At 40.3% G+C, this 24,036-nt stretch overlaps 1 protein-coding gene across 2 annotated transcripts in view; it reads right to left on the reverse strand.

The window, feature by feature from the left end:
• Positions 1-1,792: 1,792 nt before the first annotated feature.
• Positions 1,793-24,036, reverse strand: part of TMPRSS7 (transmembrane protease, serine 7) — a 32,721-nt gene continuing 10,477 nt past the window's right edge. The window contains exons 7-19 of one of the 2 annotated variants that reach the window (XM_012729869.1): positions 23,708-23,936; positions 22,244-22,374; positions 20,048-20,160; positions 19,312-19,418; positions 16,128-16,264; positions 13,503-13,610; positions 11,117-11,227; positions 9,710-9,826; positions 8,297-8,468; positions 6,652-6,920; positions 3,897-4,033; positions 2,041-2,215; positions 1,793-1,834 (exon numbers count right to left, since the gene is read on the reverse strand). In XM_012729869.1, coding sequence (XP_012585323.1) covers positions 2,045-2,215; positions 3,897-4,033; positions 6,652-6,920; positions 8,297-8,468; positions 9,710-9,826; positions 11,117-11,227; positions 13,503-13,610; positions 16,128-16,264; positions 19,312-19,418; positions 20,048-20,160; positions 22,244-22,374; positions 23,708-23,936 — 1,802 coding nt within the window. In that variant the 3' untranslated portion in view covers positions 1,793-1,834; positions 2,041-2,044. Of the gene's footprint in view, positions 1,835-1,989; positions 2,216-3,896; positions 4,034-6,651; positions 6,921-8,296; positions 8,469-9,709; positions 9,827-11,116; positions 11,228-13,502; positions 13,611-16,127; positions 16,265-19,311; positions 19,419-20,047; positions 20,161-22,243; positions 22,375-23,707; positions 23,937-24,036 lie in introns of those variants that run through there. The other variant, XM_012729863.1, reaches the window with a different exon arrangement.

Consider the following 24,036-nt stretch of genomic DNA (forward strand, 5'->3'; position numbering starts at 1 on the left):
GCATAGAAATGCTCCTGTCTTGGCTTACGATGACCATTTCACTCTGCCGGCTAAACCAGTCTTGGGATTTGCCTCTACTCACATTTCTGCAAGAATGAAATGTATATTCCTATGTCATTCAGGCTCTAATATTGGCACGATATAGCCAATAAGGCTGGTGTTTCTTAACCTTTCCCCGCCCCTGCATTACTGCAGGACACACTCCCATGGCACACTCCCATGAACCTGCACAGCTAAGAGCAGTAGTGGCTATGTGCTTGAGGAATGCCTTCTGATGAATGTGACTGACCAAGCTAGCTCTCCATGTCCGAATTGAGATCACAAAGTTATATAAAGGTTTTGGTGTGTTTTATTGAATAGCACTTTTTCACCTCAGAAATGACAATAAATAAAATTATAATTCACCATACACCTAGATCAGAACCTAGAAAAAAAGAAACTAAGGTTATAAGAACTAGCAGTCTAATTTTCCCTTCTCTTTGTGGATTAAGTGGTACAACTGACCCTCCAAATTGCAAATAGCTTATTTATTAATTCTTGAATGACCTATTCAGAAAGGTATTAATAAAATATTCAATCCTTTTTATAGGGCAATCAATCTCTTGGCAATTAAAATATGTTCTGTAAAATAGGAAATATTCATTACCTTAGGAAAATCATATTCAAGACTTTAGTCTTTCTATCTGTTCTGGAGTTTGACACCACTTGCTCTCTTCTTTTGTTGCATTAAAATTTCCAAGGCCGACAAAAACTATTTTCATTGTTCTGGGCCCTACTTTAACACAGTATTGTTTAAAAGGTAGTATATTACTCCTTTGATTTTGTCACAGGGAAAACAAATTATATCATCCTCTCTCTGCTCTTTTAACCTATTTGGTTGTATCAAGTCCAGTCTGTTAATGAAAGGATTACTCTGAGTTCAATTGTCAAACTGTCTCAATCAAGACAAAATAAATGCATAGCAATGAACTAAGTATGTACAATTCAGAAATAACTAGGCCCTGAAAATAAAAGAAAGTCTTCTTGGCTATTGGGATTTTATTATATAAAAAACAAACAAACCCAGAATCCAAAAAGATTTTACTTTGAAAACAAAATATTTCTTTGCCTTTCAACTGCAGAACAGCATTACAAGTCTCTAAAATCCCCAACTACTGGGACATTCCATTCTATCATTTTAGTGGCAATGAGTCAGTTTTTTGTTGGTTGATAGCTTTATGTACCCACAATATTGCCAGGTGTTTGGTCTGAGGACATCCACTGTGGTGTGGTCAGACAAAACTGGACTGGAAAGCAGTAACAGTTCTTGCAATTTATCTTATTTACATTTGTGGAAATGTTTTTGTGCATTTCATTTCATGAGAACTGAGAAACAGGCACGATTTTTAAGGTAATTTCTTAATTCAATAAATCACACTTTCCTAAAGTCTCAGAAATATATGTACCTTGTATAAGAATATGATGTATGTATATCTGAGTATCTCATCTTACTTTAGAGACATGGTTCATGATATTAGTTTAGGTTCCTTTCACTCCTAAAACAATGACCATTTATTAAAAATCAATTTTGTTTTTAAAGACTTATTTATTTGTTCATACAGAACTGGGGCACAGGCCAGAGGCTCAGGGGCAGCGAGAGGCTTCACCAGAGACAGAGTGGGGAGCAGAAAAGGCAGATCGACGAAGTACACTGCTGAGGGGAGCAGCGGGCGGGTCAGGGGAGGTCTGCCACGCCATGTGGTCACCTCCGGGGCAGGCGGGAATTGAACTCATGCGGAAGCGGCTTTAGCTTCTCAGTGCTGTGCTTTTAACCCGCTGCGCCACCAGGGAGGGCCTAATAAAAATCAATTTAACACCATTTAAGAATGAGTCTAGCCACATATTGAAGAATTAAATAGACATTAATTTTTCTGTATTTCAGTAAAAACCCTACGTATGTAATTTAAAATTTCCAGAAGAAATAAAAAGTCTTATTTTATTTATAATTACTTCTTTTAAAAAGTCTCTAACAGATAAAATATAATCAAAAGTCCAACTTGCATGATCACAAGAGAGAAGGGACGTATTTATGGATCCAGGGAACAAAGTTTGACACCCTTGTGTAAACACCAGGAAAGTGTGGTCTTCCACATCCATGTCCCCAGCTAACAATACCAGTCAAAATCCATCTTCCATCACTTTTTCTTCGACAAGATAAAGGTCCACCAGAATCTCCCTATATAAGAAGACAATGTCAGTATGAAGTGCAGTTACTTTGTCATTAATGTATCTAATGGATTGCCTTGAGAACTCCATTTCTGATGAATTTTGTTTGGCTAGTTGCTATGCAGTTCTGGGAAATCTCAAGAAACAATGTGACACTTCTAATATCATAACTGTAAAATCATTCTTCCTAAAATCAGAAGACTGCATTTAGAAAAAGAAACTTGATTCACAGATAAAGAATAACATTAGACTATTCTTGGAGGAGAACCGACTCTCACACACACACCCAAATAACAGATCTCAATAGTAATAAGCATAAGTATTAGCATTTAGTTAGTGCAGGCTTTGTGCTAAGCACAGTTTGGGGGTCCTTAGCCTTCACACAACCACATAAGGCAGGGCCATCTTGGAAGGTCATCCCCACCTGGGCTGTGCAACTTCAGCATTGTGTTCATGGTGCTGAGGGAGGGAGATAAAGAGGGACTTCTAATTAGCCAAGTTCCATGAAGTAGCCCAAAGGATTACTAACCAGCAACTGTCAGAGGCAAATCTGCTGAAAATGAGAGTTCTTTCTGATACTTCAATTCCACCAAGCTAAATCACCAATCACAAAGTTTATGCATAACTCCTACCATATTTCTTCTTTACATTGTTATGTCTGGGTTTTGTTTCCTATTTGGGAGGATAAGTACGCTGTATGTTTTCAAAGGCAAAGATTTAAAAACCTTCCAAATTGTGTCCCACATTTCTGACCTGGATTAGGTAAATTCCAGCAAGTAGAAAAAATGAGCTCTTTTTATTTTAATTGTTGCCACATCAATTCAGCCAAGTCTAATTTAATGTGTTAACACTGTTGAGTGTGGAACAAGACTATGTGAATGATATATTGAGAAAGCACCCAACACTTAGTGATGTGCTAGTATTAGAGATATGTTTCAAATCCCAGCTACTTACTATGTGAACTTGGATAAAGGCTTACTCTCTCTGTGCCCCAATTTCCTCTTCTATAAAATGCAAATAAGTAAAGAATTTGAAGAATTTACATGAGGAATTGAGCACAGGGCTTATTACAAAATAGGAGTTCAGAATACAGAAAATTCATTATGTGAGTTTTGTGGTAAGACAACTAAGGGAGAAGTAAGACGTGGGAACAGCTCTCACCATGTTCCCCATCCGCTAAGTCACCTGTTCCTTTTATGCTGATCCTATGATCACTGTATAAACTAAAATCTGAAGGTACCCTCCAAATGTACTATTATCAGAAGGCCCAGGGCATATACATGAGTAGACGCTCACCCCTCCCCTACCCCCCAGACTACAAGTCAAGGAGAAAGAAAGTGAATAAAACCTTTGTTATTTCAGAAGATAAATGGCTGCTGCTAAAACAAAAAAGCAATATTCCTGTAACAATGTGTGTGTGTTGATTGAGGTTATAATAAAACCATGGGGAATGATAAATGCTGACCTCAGTCTCTAAATGTTAGAGAAAAATACACAGGAACTAGAAAGCAGATTCTATAGATTTAAAAAATTGGTTTCAATTTTAATTCTAAAATTAAATTAAATCCCTGCACAACTCTAAGTCCAGGGAACCCCCAGGCCTAGTTATTTCCCGGTGCTGTGTAGATGAAATGTGACTGCTTTTGTGGGGAACAGAGCAAGTCAGAGGGAGGAAAGGCAGGATGACTTACTCTGCACGCGTCCCTCTGGCCTGACATGACCCCTGCACAGAGCATCCTCGAAGTGATGATGCCATAGGTGGACACACACAGTGTTTGGTCCATGAGCTCCACCTCTGCCTGCTGCAGAACAGGAGAGCCTTTGTTATCTGGAAAACACATTGGAGGTGGAAATCACAGCAGTGACTACACTTACTCAGGATCCCATCGAACAATTTAATCACGTTATCTTCTTTTATCCTTGTAGCATTTTGTTGAGGTTAACTCTATTAAGGTCCCTATTTTACCGGTGAAATGGAGTTTTAAAAGTAAAGGACTCTCTCGTGGCACACAGCTAGAATTAACAGAGAAGGACTCATACTTAAGGCCTGATCTCATCACCTGAACACCGCACCAGATGTTTGACCATGAAGGAATGTGAGGCAGGAAATTACTACAATATTCACTAGTCCAGGGAACTCCCAGGTGGAGCAGCACAACTAATATATGGCATGTCTTGGAATCATAAAAACATAATCACGTGAATATAACCTTTTCAATCTCTCTAAGATGACTCAGAAAAATAACATGCACACTCAAACACGCATACTCGTTTATTAAGACAATGCCTCACGATAAGACAGTTGAGTAGTACCTTTCTTTTGTGATATAAGATGAAGTCATCAAAACTCTCGTAACAGGGAAACCCTTAGAGAAAGGGAAGGTCCCAGGTTCCTTGCCCAACCCAAAGGGAGGGTGGAGATGGCAGGGAGGAGAAGCTACAAGGGACTGGAAGAGAAAGGAAGCCTGGAGGAGTCACAAGCAACAGAGAGGAATGTGAAAAATCTGTGCTTGTTTCTTGTCCTTGGACTTGTGTTAGGGACTTGGGTGACATGGAAGGAGACACCTGAAAAAAGATAGAGATGTGGGTAAGAGACCGGCAGGGAGGCTGACAAGCACAGCCTTTGCTTGGCCTCTTCTGCCCTTTTGCTAAGGTCCCCACCAGAAGATGCCCAGACTTGTGGCAAGCTTTTGGGCCTCAGTGACCCCGATTTGAGCCAACACTCTTTGGCTTGATATTTACCCAAGAGGGGATGGGTAACTGATTTGAAAATTATGTTCCTTCTTTCTTTTCTCTCTATTGTACAGTAATTATCACACACTAAATGTATTAAAGTTTTTTTCCATTGGTGGTATTAATGCACTAGAGTATGATTGTTTTTAATGCAGTGGCTAGAAGAATACATTTAGAGCATTCTATTCTGTAATATTCGGGTATAGTCAGATGTTCAAGCGGGTAGTTGCTTTTCCTTGTTAGAACCCTGAGATCTCAGCAGACTCAAGCTGCTAGTATATATTGTAATGTCAGTCACTAGATGAAGCCAGAAAGCTTTGGAGAAAGCGCCACTGTGAATTTTTAGTGCCCAAGTGAGAGGAGAGTAAGGTCAAGATTATAGGGTTCTTTCCTAAATCCCTGGAGATGACTACAAAGGAGTGAGGTGATTTGGGTTCTCCCCTCACTATATGCTTAAAATCACCCACAAATCCCAGATCATGGGAAATCTTGTCAGAGCAAATGTAGCACCTTTTCTATGACACAATCTGGAATTGGTACCTATTGACAAAGGTGCCCCCTTTGGGTGGAAGACCAATAAAAGGCATCCTCTGGTGGACTCCCAGGCCTGTGTCTGCAGTCCAGGAGCTAAGGACAGGCTGCCTCTCGGCTCTCACTGTCAACCTCAGTCACTGCCCTGGCGGGACAGCCTTCCACAGTCCTCTAGATAATAATCTGTGAGCTGGCAGGATAGGGTAGAAGTGCCCACACAAGCACGTGTGTGTGTCTGTGTGTGTATGTGTGCCTGTGCAGGCAAGTGAGTGTGTGTGTTTGCGTGGTGTGCCCTTTTTCTTAAGATCCATGTCTCCATTCATGCATGGGAGTTCAGCCTGATATTTGGCCAGAGGTGCAAGACAGTGAGAGGATTCATCAGAAACAGAGCAGGGAGCAAAAACAGTCAGATCTACTGAAAAACATTGCTGAGGGAAGAGGCAGAGGAGACAGGAGAGGTCTGCTGTGCCATATGGGTCACCTCTTTGGCTAAGGATCGAATTCATGTTAGATAATTTCATAGTGCTGAGACTTAACCCCTGGGCCCTAGGGAGGGCCCGTGTGGTGTGCCCTTTATAAAAATAAATCGCTTCTTTGAATGAAAGGAACCTAAAAACAAGGAGGAATTGCTCTCCATAGCAGAAAGCCTAAAAAAAACCCCTTACTCCTAGGAAGAGAGAAGGGAGAAAACAGCCAAGTGTGGGTGAGGAAGAGTCAGGGAAGAGAGTACAAATAACTGTGCTGGAGGATTATGTGTGCTTTCATGGTGGAAGAACTTTAGTGACCACGCCTGAGGGGTGAAATGTTATTCTGTGGAAAAAATTACACATGCATACACATATATGATATATATGCACACACACATACTATACATGCATCTATTGCACATGTCTATGTATATATGCAAAATAAAAAAAGCCTAGTTCTAGTCCACCCAGAGGGGATGTCTAATTCTGAAAAGGCCCCATACTATCTCTCCAGTCCTGCTTTGCACATAGACACCTTCAAGAGAAGGACCCTCTTGGGGGAACAACACCCTAAAACAGAACAGTAATACCCTCCTCCATTCTACTTCTCAACACTGCAGGAGGCTCAGTGAAACCATGTGCACGTCCCTCTCCAAGAACCCCAAAGTACAACATTCACTAAATGGCAGGCCACGGCTGTTGTTCTTGCACATACCTGCTTCGTGCCTTCGCCCCCAGCCGGTCACCCAGCACTTCTCCCCACTGTGCACTTTCTGGCCAGCAGGAGGAATGCATATTGGCCGAATGAGCTGTTTCAGAGTCTCAGGCCAGGCGACACTGAGCTGTAGCAAGGCAATGTCATAGTCAAAGGTCTGGCTGTTATAGTACTCATGGACAACAATCCTTCTCAATGGGGAGACGAACTTGGAATAGCCCTGCACATACATCCCAAGGTGAGCAGTCCACGGAGTGGGGTCTGACAGCCTGGTGAAAGTGGAATGAGCAGAGTCAGTGATGTGAAAAAGCCTAGAAATCACTCTACAGAGATGAGGCTAAGGAGAGGCAGGCCTGACTTTTCCATCCCCATCGTCTTTGCTGATTCTGTCCACAACTTCTCTGAGCCCTCCTTTTGTCCTCAGTAAAACGAGAATGAAATAATGCAAAGTAGGATGGCAAATGATATGTTCCAGAACATTCCCTCAATAACTTATAAAAATAATGCTGGAAATATTCTGGCCACTGGTTTTCATGAACCGCACAGGTCAAGGATGCCGGTAACTGGAATACATTTGTTTGATTCTTCCTAGTTACACTGATCCATTATTTGATGGAGACTGATAGGGCCAGAAGACTGTGGTCTGGAATCCTTTTGACAAATTCAAATGATATGAATACCAAGATAGAGTCAAATTAAAACGTTATTTGTCAGCCAGAATGTCGTGAAATTTTTTCTTGCAAACTAACAGAGCCTTAAGATCACAGCTCTAACAGCTCAAGCATGACATTCACAGGCCCCACTCCGTTATTCCTTCCAGAATTCTCCATGTGACTCCTGCCCTTGCACTAAGTCCAAGGGTCCTGCAGTCTCCACATGAAGTTTCCATTTCCACCCTGCAGCCTTTTTCTCATGAGGTGAAGAGAATGTGGAAACTTTGGAAGAAAAATAAAGACAAAGGCTGCAAAGTGTTGCTACCAACCTGCTGAGCTGATACCTCATGAGTGACCCTGGGGAGCCAGGAAGTGTTAATTTTAACATGTTATTTGGGACAGTTTCATAGACTATAAAGACTAATGATCAAATGGAAGCATTTCTACTTTAATCATTTACATAAATCCTGTAACTTCCAGGAGAAGCAATACTCTTAAGTTTATAAATTATTTGAAGGCCTGTACTTTAAAATATTAAGAATAAAAAATACTTCTTTTTTGTACCTAACACAAAGTAGATGTCAGCTGGCAGAACATCTGTTCTCCCCATTGGTAATGGCAGCCAGAGCCCTTCTAGGGCCAAACCTAATGGGCTATTCTGGGATTATACTCGAACTCCAAACAGGGATCCCCACACCCCAGTAATGCTCCAGTGCCCACTCTTCTCCATACTATCCAAACATATCATAGATGTATTTCCTCTGACTTGAAAGCCTTACCCAATTTTGTCAACCCAAGAAAGCCCTTCACCTTTGGTCTTTTCATTGTGTGTTTTTTCCGATATGGATAAATATTGAGCACAATGTTTACAAAAGGAAAAAGGAAAGGCATCAGTTGGATTGATTGAATGTCAGCCACAGGGAGCTTCTTCCTGCAACTTGAGGTCTAAGGTCAGTGTGCACTACTTCAGGGTAAGGACTGGCATGCCTTACCTGTTTCCATGGAAACAGTGGGCTGCGGAGAGAAGCCACTCCCTGGAGATGACCGAAGCTCCACAGTAGGCAGATCCCACAAAGTGGAGGCTGGCTTGCCATGGCCACCCCCCCTCCTGGGTGTCTGTGCCCCCAACAATGCGGTGGAGGGTGGAGGAACTCCCGCTGCAGCCTTGAGGAGAAGGTCACATGACTTAAAGATGGACTTTGCTAAGCATAGCAAAAACAAGTCATAGACCTAGTGACAAACATACTGCTGACCTAAGGGAACCGGGTGGGGAGGAGGAGATAGGGGAAGGGCACAGGGCAGCTGGTGGAGGGGAGTGAAACATGTCTACAAGTGGAGGGAGAAAAATGTAAGCCCAAAGCTACGGAGGTATATAGACAACTGCCATGTCAATAAAAATAAACAAATTTAAAAATAAAAAGATATTTGGAAGAAAACTGGAAAATCAGATAGTGTTTAGAGCTCAACTGAGAAGTGGCTCACTAGATAAATAGTTGGAATTTGCTGCTTACCTAAGGAGGAGAGAATACCTGGGTCTTTCTGAAAGCACTTCCTGAAGAGGTGCTGACCCACAGTCTGGTCACAGTAATGGCATGAGGGGCGGGGGACACCAGAGACGGTCAGCCCGTGGGCTTCGGGTTATTGCAGAGAGAGGGAAAGATAAATTCCAAATACAACAGAATTGAGAGTTTTTGAAGTTGCGCTGATTTTAAAGGAAGCATTTAAGAGAGAATTTGTAAGTCCAAGTCAAATGAAAATCTGTTGAAAAAACTAGTTATCAGAGCAATTATTTTCCAAAGTAAGTAGTATTGATAAGGATACATGATTAACATATTGTCACATGGTCGATTACAGATCACATAGCTAATAGAGCCACTGAGGAAGGCAGGCAGTAACACCTGCTGAGTAGCAACCCAAAGCCTCTCCTTCCTCCCATTGGAAGTGAGCTGCAAAGCACACGAGGGGCTGTAGACCACAGCCTCTTCACTATTTCACTGTCATATTCTCAAAGTAAATTCTTAAACAAAAGACCATGCGGCAGATTACAGTTCTCAGGTCATCACTAAGAGAGAAACAGCACTTGATAGTGCTCATAGCATACAAAGACATTCTCTGCACTCAGGACCTTTTGGGTTTTTTATTACAGAACTTCTTCCTTGATTAGAGTTATTAGAAAGTGAAAGTTTTCACTATAAATGCTTCTGTTCATGTTTGTAATCAAGAAAGAAGACAAAATATGCTCTGGAGATTTTAATCTAAAAAAAATGATTTCAGACTTGGTTCATGATACTTGTCATTCCTCACTGGATCTGTGGCAACCTCTGTGTGTGGGGGCATGGGGGTTACAGCAAAAAGAGAATGAACCGAGGGAACTGAGGCGTCAGAAGGAACCCATTTCTACTCACTGCAGTCTTCTTCATCACTTCCATCTGAACAGTCCACAATCCCGTCACACTGTGCATTTTGCTTCCTGAAGCAAATCTCATTGCCACACTTAAAAGTTCTGTTGTTGCAGGGAATGCCTACAAATCCACAAAGAAGAGGCTTTTCCTAGCCCAGCCGAATGAGTGACAATAAACTCTGCAAAGGATGGCTTAGGCATGGATGAGGGAAATGAAGCCAGCCCTCACCGCCCATCCTTCACCTCCCAGAGCCACTGAGGCAGGCAGGCAGCCACACCCGCTGAGCATCAACCCAAAGCCTCTCCTTCCTCCCACTGGGGATGAGCTGCAAAGCCACATGGGGGGCTGTAGACCACAGCTTCTTCACTATTTCATTGACTTATTCTCAAAGGAATTTCTTAAACAAAGACCATTACACCCAGTCTTCTTACATATTTAGAACAACCAAGATGAGTTGTGGATTATGGGCCCTTGTCCACATGCCCGGTGGTGTATGTTTCCGCAGTGGCTACAGTTCATATATCCCACCCCAGTCAGAATCTGGCCATGTCCTTTGTTATCCAGTCCTTACTACCCCAGTCTTAAGCAGCATTAAAAGTAAGTGAGGGCCCTCCCTGGTGGTACAGCGGGTAAATGCAGCACTAAGAAGCTAAAGCCACTTCAGCTAAAGCCACCCCCGGCCCTGGAGGTGACCACATGGCGTGCAGACCTCTCCTTACCCATCCACTGCTTCCCTCAGCAGTGTACTTTGTCATCTGCCTGTTCTGCTCCCCGCTCTGTCTCTGGTGAAGCCTCTCACCACCCCTCACCTCTGGCCTATACCCCAGTTCTGTATGCATAAATAAATAAATCTTTAAAAAAAAAAAAAAAAAAAGGTAAGCGAAGGCTCTCCCTGGCGGTAGAATGGGTTAAAGCACTGCATTATGAAGCTTTCTGAAGCCACTGCAGCACAAGTTCGATCCCCAGCCAGAGAGTGACCCACATGGCGTAGCAGACCTCTCCTGACGCGCCCGCTGCTCCCCGCAGCAGTGTATTTCAGTCAATCTGCCTGCTCTGCTCCCCACTCTTATCTCTGGTGAATCCTCTCACCACCCCTGCACCTCTGTCCTGTACCCCAGTTCTGTAAGCATAAATAAATAAATATTTAAAAAAAAATAAGTGAGCCATGAAAATCTTCCAGTACTCACACGCACACACACACACACACACAACTCCACTCAAGTTAGACAGGCCGGCTGTCCTGTTCTGCCTGAGACTAATTCCAAGACATGCATGGGGTTTTCAAAACTAAAACTGGATAAAACCTGGAAAAAGTCAGTCAAGTGATTGTTCTAACCCAGAAAGGGAGTTTCAATTGATTTAGGATGGTTTCATGTGAAAGGCAACAAGTTACAGGGGCTCCCTCCTCACTCTCGGTGCAGTTCTGCTCATCCCTGCCATCCTCACAATCCCGGAAGCCGTCACAGACCAGAGGGCTATGCTGTCTGAAGTTGCTGGCATTGCAGGCAGGTTTATGGGTCACTAGAATGAGAAGAGACAGGAACTTAGGAGCTTGACGTTAGCGGGACTCTCTGATGACCAGAAGTGCTCCCATGGTGCAAGTATTTAAGATAATTTAAATAAAATAGAAGGTGTGTTTTCTTCAAAACTGGCATCTACATGAGGCAAAGCAGATGTTTAAGCTTTGGTGCAATTCCTAACACCCTGAGTTTGTTAAACCTGATTTTTGTTTTCTTGGAAATGTGTTAAACTCTGGAGATTTGTTTATTTAATTACAATTAAATATTATCATAAGATTGTTGAAAGAAACTAAAACTCACAAGTTGTAATCTAAATTGAACTTGTCTACCTGCCTAAACAAAGTCTGGAGGTTGGGATTTTATCTCCTTCCTTATTTACTGACCAATCAGCAGGTGTTCACTAAAGGTTAATTGAATGAGCTAATTAGTATGGGATCTTAACGTACAACAGACTTGTAGTCTATATGTAAGGAAAATTCCCTTTAAAATGACTGCATCCTGAGTCACCTGTTCCCTGGACTAGGAAATATCAGTATAAACCTACCACAATTTTTTGGATATTTTTCTTTTTTGGACAATTTTCATGAAATGCCTTTAGATCAGCGGTAAGTACAGAGGATTGGCAAGCACTCAGAAGGCTTGGCTCTTCAGACATTTCTGATTTGGGGGAAAGTTATCATTTTTTGTTATCTAATCCTATTTTTTCAGAGGTATATCTTATGAGTGACAAGTAAGATATTGCTACCCTGAAATACTTCATCAAGTTTCTGACTCCTAGAGAAAAGCACCCAAAATGCACAATAAAATAATAATTGCCAAAAGTAATCCTTATTATAAAGTAACAACTACTCCTTCTATTTTGGAGCACTATAACAGGGAGTAATAATTTTATTAACAAGCAACCTCAATCACTATACAGTGATCAGTATTATCTTAAGAAATAAAAGGTCTTAAATCAATAAACCATAAGTTAAGTGTTTTCTTTTGCCTCGTTGTGTTGATTTAAAAAAAGATGTTGTCATAGGTTACTTTTCATAGTTTGTTTTCACATCTACTTATATAGATTACAATATTTCTCCAAGAATATGAAAGATATTAAATAGCCTCACCAACACAATTACATTTGAATTGAACACTCGATCTTTCAAAGAAAATGTGTCCAATGGGGCCACATTGTCCAGTGACCTTTTCTCTCCATCTCATTCCTTGAAACTGGAGATAAATTTAGGAATGAGGTACAGAAAGCAATAAAAACCAAGACAAAGATTCTCCACCCAGAATAGGAACATCCAACACCCCAGCCCATAGTCATTATTAATATGCTGTCAATGCAAACTATATAGGTTAAGAAAAAATAACTTTTTGGCCCTCCTAGTGGTACAGCAGGTTGGAGTGAAACTGGCCATGGTCCACTTCAGTGCGAGTTCGATCCCTGCCCCAGAGGTGACCCACATAGCGTGGCAGACCTCTCCTGACCCGCCCACTGCTCCCCTCAGCGGTGTACTTCATCAGTCAGCCTGCTCTGCTCCCCACTCTGTCTCTGGTGAAATCTCTCATGGCCCCTGTACCTCTGGCCTGTACCCTAATTCTGTATGCATAGATAAATACTCTTTTAAAAAATAACTTTTATTCACAATAGCTGTGCTCCATAAATGAGATTCTGAGTACTTCTTTGCAACTTCTGAGCTCCTCTCTAGATGGAGGATCTGTGCTTTAAATAGAACTGCTGGGGTTGATGAAGTTATTGGCTGGAGAGCCTCAGTCCCAATGAGGCTGTGGCAGTATTTGTATCCCCAATCTTTCCATGGTCCCCAAGTGTGCAAAGTAAGCTTCCTGCCCCTTGACCATGACCTCAATCGATCACATTGCTGGCTTTGACTGATGGTGTGCCAGTTGCAAGTTCATGGTTTAAGAGAAATCAAGTGTCTTTGCTCCTCTAGCCTTTGTATCTGCCACTGCTATGGCTCAACACTAGCTCAATGAACAGAAGAGCCACAGGAGTACACCTGAAACCATCCTGGGAAGAACCAAGTTCAGAAGAACACACTGCTTGAAGCAGAGCCACCCACCAAGCCCAAACTAGATCAGACATAACCCAGGCGACCTGCGAATGCGCAATAGAAAATAAATGACTGTTGTAAACCTCAGTTCAGAAGCAGTTAGATATACAGCACTAGATAATAGTCATAGAGACCCAGGATATGACCCAGCAGCAGCAAAGGTTCTGATCAGTTACTTATTCAGAAGTAAGTCATAGTAAAAGCTTGAATACCCACCACAGAAAAGTTCATCACTTTCATCAAAACAGTCATTTGCTCCATCACACCGTTGGGCTTGAGGGACGCACAAGCCAGAGTTGCATCTGAAGGTTCCGACGGGACAGGCTAAAGACAATAAAAGCAGAGCTGTGGGTGGGTTCCGAAAGGTTAGCAGCCCACACCATCAAAGAAATGTGGAGTGTTAAGCTGTTTAGGAGTCGGCAGTTGAACAGTAGTAGGATTAGATGGCAGCTGAAGGACAACATTATTGGACTAAGGAGAACAAAGAAAGCAAACTCATTTACCAGAAGCTAGAAGTCACCATTGCCTCTGAACAGTCAAACTTCTACTATACATTTTTGACTCAGCTCTTTGAGTTTATCAGAAACTAGGGGGAAGGGAAGGCTGGAAATTACTTTAGAGCATGCAGCACCCTTAGTGTTCCTCCCCAAGGAAATAAAAATACACTTTTTTTAAATTCCAGACTGACCTCGAAACTCAGAATTCTTTCAATCCACTTCAACCAGAGTCCTCATCAAAGACCCATTCCCTTGCCTACCCTGGCCCCAGTAATCCTGGCCTTGTAGCTAAATAAGTCCAGGTTTGTAGCTATATAAAAATAACATATCTTTGCTCCTGTTGTAGCTTAATGTTTGTGTCCCCCCAAATCCATATATTGGAATTGTAATGTTCACTGCAATGGTATTATGAGGTGGAGCTTTGAAGAGGTAAAGTCACAAGGGTGACATCCACTTGGATAAGATGAATGCCTGCAAGAAACCATAGGGAGTTCCCCCCTCTCTCTCTACCTTGTGAGACTATAAGCCCATGATCCAAAGAGAACCCCCACTCAAACATGTTGGCACCCTGATCTAAAATTTCCAGACTCCAAAACTGTGCAAAATTTCTGGTTTTTATAAGCCAGAATACCCCTTTTTAGCATGTCCTTCTTCTCCACTGCTGCAGAATAGCTGCTGCTGGGCTCAGAACAGTGTACTTTTGAATATCAAAATATTATAATTTCCAGCAAGGACACTGGTAAATAGTAAGCAATCTCATTTTATTTTTTGTGATATTTTGTTCTAGCAATCCTAATAAACTGTCACTCCCTTGAACAATGGGATAGAGAAGGCTGGGTGGTCAGGTCAACACTGTATTAGCAGAACATAACATAGAGAGTGAGTTCCTAGAACATCTTCATAGCTGGAAAAAGCAATTAAAAATAAGATCGTAGGCCCTCCCTGGTGGCACAACGGGTAAGGCCGCAGCACTGCAAGCTGGCCACAGTTGTTTCAGTGAGAGTTGGATCCCTGGCCGCAGAGGTGACCCACATGGTGAGGCAGACCTCTCCTGAGCTGCCTGCTGCTCCCCTCAGCAGTGTATTTCGTCGATCTGTCTGTTCTGCTCCCTGCTCTGTCTCTGGTGAATCCTCTCACTGCACTGCACCTCTGGTTTGTACCCCATTTCTATATGCATAAATAAATAAATGTCTGAAAAATAAAATGAGATTGCTTACTATTTACCAGTGTCCTTGCTGGAAATTATAATATTTTGATGTTCAAAAGTACACTGTTCTGAGCCCAGCAGCAGCTATTCTGCAGCAGGGGAGAAGAACATGCTCAAAAGGGGTATTCTCTCAAGTCTTATCTTTATGGACTCCTAAGTCTTATCTTTATGGACTCTTCCTCCAAAAATGGCTGAGAGTTTCCTGACCAGCTCAGTATCTACTCTCTCCAGAGCTCATGAATTCCCTATACACAGCCTTTTCTACTGACCACTTCCTAGCCACAGGTCAGCAGTTCTCAGCAGGAAATTCTCCCTATAACTTACTCTAATCAACTTATCAGCCCCTAACTTAATCAACTGGCTCTTTTTATACATCACAGGTCAAAGGGATTCACAGTTGTTGGTGTCTGATCCACTAAGAACAAATCAAAAAAATTGTCTCATAATTAAACAATAATGTGTAAAAGAATTCTTCAATATAAATTGATGCTAACAAACAGCTCTATTATTTTTTCTGCAATTTAAATATAGCAGAATATTTTAATACATTTATATTACAATATATACTATATATTATAATACTATAGTATAGTATATAGTCTATACAGTACAAATAATATAATACTTTAATATAGTATACATATATACTATATACTGTATATATACTATATACCATAATCTAGTATTATAATATATATTTAATATATTATAATATAATAATATAGTATATAGTATATATTACAGTGTATGCTATACACTATAATAGTATAGTATATACTATATTATACTATATACTATAATATATAAGTAGTATATAGTATATAGATATAGTATATATTACAGTATGTATACTATATACTTTAATATAAGTATCTTTAAAAATATTCTGCTATATTTAAATTGCAGAAGAAATAATATACACTATTTACTGTAATGTTGAAATATAGCAGTAACATGTCACCAAAGCCCCACCTCCTACCATTTGTATCATTATATATTGCTTATATTACACATTTATACTCTTGTTATAAAAATAGAAAGTAATAGAAATAAAACATTTTTTCTTCCTTTTAAGTCATAAAGTTTAGAGTTACAAAGGATTATCCTCAGTTTTTCTAAGGCACTGGCTCCGCTTACGTTGGCTGATGTTGTAACTGCCGTATTCCACCAGAAGTGGTTTGTCTGAAAGCTTTGAGCTGCACTGAAACTGAATGTGGACCACAGGGCTGGGCACTCGGAAAATCGTCTGGTGATCCATGTAGGAGCCGCAGTACCTGGGGACAGAGTAGGGACACATGGCTTTGCAGGTCTATCAAGGTCATTCCTGCCGATGGGAACGTCACTAATACTTTGGTCTTTGGGTTTCAAAAGCACAGATGCTTGTGATGGCACTAACAGTGGTTGTCCCTTTCATGCATTCTGTGCTAAGTGACTATGAATAATTTCTACACACTTGATTGATTTTCTCCTCTCCTAACAACAGCAGTACTATGCTCTCTGCTATTCCTTGCTTTCCTCAGGAACATTTCTAACCAGAAGAGACAGTGTTTAATTCTCCTAGTCCTTTCTCTTTTTTTCAGTGTAGATAACTAGGTAACAACTGCCTGCTTTTGTCCACATGTCTCTCATAGAGAAGAGTAGAATCCACAAGCTCATGTTGTAATTATGCATGCAAAAATTCCTAGCACACTTCACGCTAAAGACAACACAATCATTTCATTCTAAATTGAAATCTGATGCATACTATTGAGCTTGTCTTTAGCAAAAAGTAATGCTTTCTACCTGCAATATTCACCTCTTCAATTTTTCATAACTTAGACAAAATGTCTCTCCTGTCAATAGTTCTTATATGAGCACTGTGGTTAGTGAAACATGAGATATTATTACATGGGGTCCCTGGTAAGAGGTCTCTATCCTGTGTGGGCAAGACTCTCCGAGAGTGAAGCCTGCAAATTTTCAAGGGAACAGCAAAAATAAGTCTTGAGGGGGGAGGGCTCACTGGAATCTGTGAATGTCAGTCACTCCAGGACCCCAAAACTCTTGGGGACCATGAAACTTCAATGCATCAGACACCAATATCCTATGAGAGGAGCTCAGATGTAACCCGTGATTTTAAAGTTCAAAGAAACAAAGCATTCATATACATTCTGGAAGAATCTTGGTAACTGTCTGAAGTTCAGGACCTGTGAGCTAACTCCTGGGATACAAGGAAGAGAACATAGTTGCTTATAGCCACCTGAGAAGAGGGAGCCAGGATCAGAGAGGCACCTGAAAAGAGAAGCTTGTGAGTGGAACTTCTGCGGCCAGAGAATGCTGGGTTTTAAAGACACAACTATTGCTATCTGGCCTCAGAATGACCTTATTCATGCTTTCCATTCACATCAACCAGATTTCCTGTGAAGATAAGTCTCCCCCAGACATTGAGCAGAATCCACGGGGAAGTGATCCACACTGGGATTGGAATTTAGAGGGGAACAGTAGGCAATGGGGTATGATGGTTGTTTATGGAGCAAAAATTAAAAAAAAAAAATACATTGGAGAAATCCAGCAGATGTTTATGGGGGCAGACACCTGACAATTAAGGAAACAGATGGAATTTGTGGAGCAAGTTTTTAAAGTTCAAGTAGCCAGTAAGTACAAGCAGGCTCTGGACATAGTCTGCCTGAGACTATATGTCTGCACTTTCTAGTGCAATCTGTGCTCTGCTACAGCTTTGTGGGAGGCTATTTGTTCCTTAGGGTTCACATACTGCACTAGCCTGGTTGTGCCGGGCCTATATAGCCACCACCATGCTCTCTGAACTCAAGGTCACAGGCTTCCCAGTGTCAGATTTACTTTTTCTCCATAGACCTTCAGGCTAACTTCTCAGCAAGTTGAGAAGTTAATTTAATTTAATTTAAGATTTTCTATTTTAAATGAAAAAGATTGATATGGGAAAGGCTGGCATTGTAACTCCCCAGGGAACAAGAAGCATCAACAGAATCTTATAGGATTTCAGTCAGTCCACAAGGAAAAGTAAAGGACTGGTCCTTCAGGGAAAGTATTTAGGGCAGAGGAGGCCCTGGCTTACTTTGGCAGCACTACATGGTGAGGGGTGAGGGTTGTTACTTAAGGAAGAAGTAGTATTCCATTTTGAAAGCACAGCTGTCTGATCTTTTAAAAACAATTGTAAAGATTTGCTTTCTAGGCCTTTAATTAAATACCAAAACTCAGCATTCCTAAAGCCTTGGGACATATTCAGTAACATTTATTTACCTGATTTCATTTCCAAAGCAATCTTATTAATCACATAAGAGCTACTATTTTTGGTGTGTGGTATGCATTACTTCATTGGATGCGTACCCCAAACCCTCCATAGTAAGTAGGAATACTTCATTTCACAGACTAAAAATCAACAAGGTTAAATAAGTTGTCTTAGTAAAATGTAGTCACTAAGTAATAAGGCTGCAATTTGAACCCAACTCTTTTGCTTCCTGAATAACAGATTCTTGGTTCAAAAATACTCCCAAAAGGAGTATAAGTCACATACTAATAACAGAGCCAAAAGTGCCTTTAAATCGGATAGGTCCTATTCTGAGGAAGACAGAACCAAACACTGTTTGGCATGTAATATGAGTCCCACAGAGATGAAAGATTGTTCAGGAAAATCTTTTAGAAAGATGAACTAACAATGAGCAAAGAATCAGCAGGTAACTCCCTTAGGCTAACTTTACAAAAATTCTTATCTCCAGGTAAACTAAGAAGCTAGTCAGATACTAAAACAGGTCATCTTTTATATTTTCAATGTGAAATGTAAAACCTATTAGAATTTTAGATACAAATAAATATTAACAGCAAGTAAAGGATAAATTAGGGGTAAAAATGAGGACTTACTAGGTTGACAGAAAAAGCCCAGGCATCTAGATTTCTCTCAGCCTCTCTCTGGTCAACCTCAACTCACATCCAGCTTCAGCATACTGTGAGGCCAGCCAGATCTCTCCTACAGCACAGACCTGCTAATCTTTCTAACCTTTGTACCACCAAACTCCTAAGTATGACTTTCCTTGATGGCTTTGTAGTTAAAAGACTATTTGCCAGTCTATTGTAAAATATAGTGTGCACGGCCAGAACCCAAATGCATAAGCCGTGGTGGGCAAGGAGCTGGTGCCAGCAGGTAGGCATTGAGTGCTGGCTTACTCACTGTGAATTGTGTGAACGTGAGCGAGCTATTTAATTCCTGGGTCCTTCAGTTTCCCTATCTGTAAATAGTGAAATGCAAACTCCTTGGGGACAACAAATTCAAGACCATCCATCAGATTCCTCATCTATGAAAATCACTTACATGTGTTCATTAATTTCCCACCATCCATGGTCACAGCCTTTCACACTCTTCTTGGTTATTGAATAATTATGGAATTTTAGTGCCACACCAAAAGTTGACAGGGGAGTCTGGAAAACATAAGTCAGAAGCATGCTTTCTTGAAGACTTCCTTACTGAAAACTCGTTCCCTTGGCTTGATGCTTAGTATAGTGAGAAAGGGATCTACTAACCTCATTTATGCACTGACCAAATTTTATCACAGCAAGGTTTAGGACTAAACAGACTAAGATTTTAAAAAGAAGAAAAGAAGAAATTTTCTGTCTAGCACTAGAGAGAGATGTATATATTTAATATAAATTTACTATGGGTTTACTTGTACAGAAGAAATATATAAATATATATATATATATATATTCCTAATCAATTATTGTTTATTGTTCCTATTATAATGTTGATAGTCATCAAAAATTAATAAGCTTTAGCATAATAAAATAGACTGATCCCATAAGAATGCCTTTGCTTTTTTTAATACAAAGTAATAAACTGGAAAAATAAGCCCCAATCTGCAAATAAGCAGTACCAGTTGAGATTACAGAGAACTTTCATGTTCCAGATAATATATTTCAATAAGGCTTAAATATTACATAAAAATAATGTTTTATAACTTAAAAAAGAGTGAATTAAAATTCAAAAATAAATTGCCACTAAAAAAATTGTTTAACACTATTTTTCTAAGATAATGGTGAAATTAGGCTACCTGAAATTTCCAGGTACACTTGCACTTTGGAGGGTAGTAGCTTGGGTAATATGGGCTTGAAATTTTTCCCTCAAAGCCAGTAATTTCTTTGACCAACACTGTGTTTTCACACTCTGAAAAAAATACCCAATAACACACAATGATTCTCAGTTGTGAGATTATGGGAAACATGCTATAAATATTTCTTTAAGTACAGAATGCACATTTCCAGATAAACAAGCTTCTATTTTTTTTAAAAAAAATTTAAACTATTTTTGTTAAAGAAAAAAGTAGTATCCTGCAAGCAGATAGCTAACATATTTGCTCAAATTCTATAATTATTTTCAATCACATTGTCTGGTCATATGACACTATTACTCACTATTAAAATATTTTTAAAAGCTTTCAAGTTTATTCTTTTCAAGTGAGTATAGATTTGTTGTTGCAGAAATATATCCAGTTTACATAACATTTGTTCCTTCTAAATAAAACCATCTAAATGTCAATTTTATTGATGTGCTCCTCCTTATGCTCGAATGTAAATTCCTGAAAAGCAGTGGGTTTTGTTTATTTTATTGATTTACCACTTTCCCTTTAGATCTAGAATTGTTCCTAGAATATAACAGATTCTCAACAAATATTTGTTGAATGAACAGACAAATTTCACTGCACTGCTTCTGAGGTAGTCATATTTTTAACCTTTGGCGTTAACCACTTCTCAAATATTAGAGCTCAGTTTTGTTCAAAAAATCAATTTTATATTTTATTTTATAAAATTTGAAGGAGAAAAGCTATCAAAATAAGTCACTGTCCTAACAAACAGAACTTAAAGCTATCACCATCAGCTTATGCCAAGTCCTCCTCCCTCCCCACACCATCTCCCGTGATCCCCTTGGCTTCCTTAAGACTCATTAAGAAGTTACCCGGCACAGCCTGAACCATCTGCCCAGTTACTGGGCAGCAGCTATTACAAAAAACTAGACTTTAGTGAAGGCTCATTTTGTTTTGTTTCACTCCATCCATCCAAGTTAAAAACAGAAGAATGAAGGGAGGTTGCCTTTTGCTCACTGTCTGCAATAGAAAAATCCTTTGAATCCTCTGGATTTTGCTTCACAGCAAATTCTAGGGTAGCTTTCACATGAAATAATTATAAGTGAAAATTCACAGAAAAACCACCGTCTATTGAACTTGTTAAGAGCCATTTCTCTCCACTCCAGCCCATTCCTCCTCTGCTCTGGAATGCTGGGGCTGGCGCTGGGGCTCTTCAAACCCTTCCCTCTTATACCACCTGGCTTCCTGATAAGACACCAGTAGGGCACTAAATGGGCAGGGTGTGGGAGCCCGCGACAGGGCTGAAGCTACTTCCTGTCTTTCTCCTCTTCCTGAGAGTGTCAACTTGGGAGGCTTCTTAGCTCCTGCTGTGACACTTCCTTTCTAGAGTAGGGTTGTAGCATTTCCCTTCAATGTCCACTTTATCAAATCTTCCTCAAAGATACTACCCTCAGCAAGCTAACACCTTGTCAAAGACCTAGGTCCCAACTCTTTAGAAGCTGAACACAAACCTCCACAGAGGTCTGAGCTCAGTACACAAACCCCTCCTCCAAGCTCTAAAATGTAATCATTCCAGCACTTTCCTTGTGGCCCCAGAATTATGGGTGGTCGATACTCCTACATATTGCATTCATGAAACCTTACAGCTTTTACTATACCTATTGAGTTACCTAAATAACAACTTCATAACTGAATTAACAGTTCCTTACATTAAATTCTGTTAGAAAATTAATATGGGGCCTTCCCTGGTGGTGGAATGGGTTGAGGCACAGCACTGCAAGCTAGCCGCAGCTGCTTCTGTGCTGGTTATATCCCTAGTCCCAGAAGTGACCCCCATGGTAGAGCAGACCTCTCCTGTCTCACTAGCTGTGCCTCTTAGCAGTGTAATTTGTCGATCTGCCTATCCTGACTCTGCTCTGTTTCTGGTGAATTCTCTCACCACACCTGCATCTCTGGACTGTGCCCCAGTTCTGTATGCATAAATCAATAAATCTTTTAAAAAAAAAAAGCAAAATTAATATGACATCTCTGTTTTGACTCGACTCTGACCTAGGACCTCTGAACCAATACAACTTGTACAACCACACAGTCTCAGAAGAGATCAGACTGCAGCATCAGAACAAATATTTGTAGAGGTGACATTTTTTCCGATTGAGGATCACTTACTTTGTTCTGGGATGACTTCAAAATATGCCCGGATTCCTGAGAGTCTCCATATCTGCGGAGACTTCAATGTCACCAACATGAGATTATTGGTGGAAACAAATGACATCAATGTTCTGGTGGGTTCACAAATTCTGAAACCACATAACAAAATAAAAATACATATCTAATAAGTAACTGAAGAATGCACTTCTTCCACCACTAACTCCACGCATTTCCCAGACATCCATGTGGCCCCCCAGGTCACACTGCCATCTGGGACTTCACGTTGGCCATGAAGGGAGATAGATGAGGCTGATAAAGGTACAGAAATTTCTGTGCAGCAGCTACATAGGAATTCTCATGCATCGCCATTGCTGGGCCCTCCTTGAGAGCACATCAAATATAAAGTTACAGGTTTAGCTCTAAAGAAAATTGAGTTTAAAACACAGCTCTGCCAATTAACTAGCTGGCAGACTTGGGCAATGAAGTCACTAGATCTTCCTACACATCAGTTTCCTGACTATGAAATGGCAGCAGTAATAAGTATATTCCTTATAACATTGTGGTGATAGTTAAATAAGACAATTAAATACTCAGAAAGATGAAAAGAAACCACTGTCAATGATGAAAGAAAAGGAGTGAACAACAAACTTACTTTTCACTGCAGGGCCTTATATTACTTATGAATTTTTAACATATGCATTCACGCCAAAATATAAATACATACATACCCAGCAGCAATCCATAAGTGCTATGAAGAACAATAACATAACACATGTGCCTGTTCAGCACACTGGGTAACAAATAGTAAATTCTTCATGAAATCTAACAGGTTTTTATTATTAGGTTATCACAATATTAAGCATTAGAAGGTTATCAAAATATTAAGCACTCATACAAGTCAATAAACAATATTAGGATATGTGTATATATATACATATGTGTATATATGGGTAGTCTATATGTAGGTAAGTATACTATAAACATTTGAATGAAAGGACAGATGCAAAAATACAACAGATATTTGTTCTGGGTAATGGGATTGGGAAATAATTGATAATGTTTCCTCTGACCTCATTTTCTAGGATGAACATTGCATCATCTTCATAATAAGGAAACATTTTCTAATTGTTTCAGAAATGCTATTTAATCAACATAGAGTATCTACTATCACATTATTAAAACTGTAGATGTGATAGTGAGTCATAAAAGTAAAATTAAACCCCAAAACCCTTATATTCCAGAACTGCTGACTGCAGATTCTGATGCACTGATTTTAACTCTCATCTGCTATCCGAGAAAACCAATCACTGAGTCTCACTGGCTCTGGCTAATATCATGGGTACTACATCTAGCATGTATAAATCTTTGATCGCATGCATGTACATCAACATGGTTAAAACAAATCCAAGGAGAAACAGATACTGTAAAACATATTGTTATAAAAGATTTTTCCACTCCCAACCAGCATGCCTTCCTAAATACCTATATAAGACAGTGCTCCGGATGGGCAAGAGGGAATCGTAAATGGTCAAGGAGTCAGTGACACAGTTGTCAGCTTCCATCTGGATGGACTCAATGGAGAGACGGATCAGATAGCCCACGACGGCCACCAGCTTGAAGTGACACATCAGCCTCCCTGAGGTTGCAGAGACCTCCAGAGGGTAGCGGAGAGAAGGCTGATCAGCAGAGAAGTGCTGAGAACAACCTCTGTCTGTGGAGACAGCACTTTGTTCTAGCAATGGCTTCCCTAGGAATCTTTATAAAAGAGTAAAGAACAAAAGAGGCACACAGAGGTCATCTGCTGTCTTTAC

This window comes from Condylura cristata, unplaced genomic scaffold, assembly GCF_000260355.1.
Source record: "Condylura cristata isolate star-nosed mole 26May11 unplaced genomic scaffold, ConCri1.0 scaffold00003, whole genome shotgun sequence".
NCBI lineage: Eukaryota > Metazoa > Chordata > Mammalia > Eulipotyphla > Talpidae > Condylura > Condylura cristata.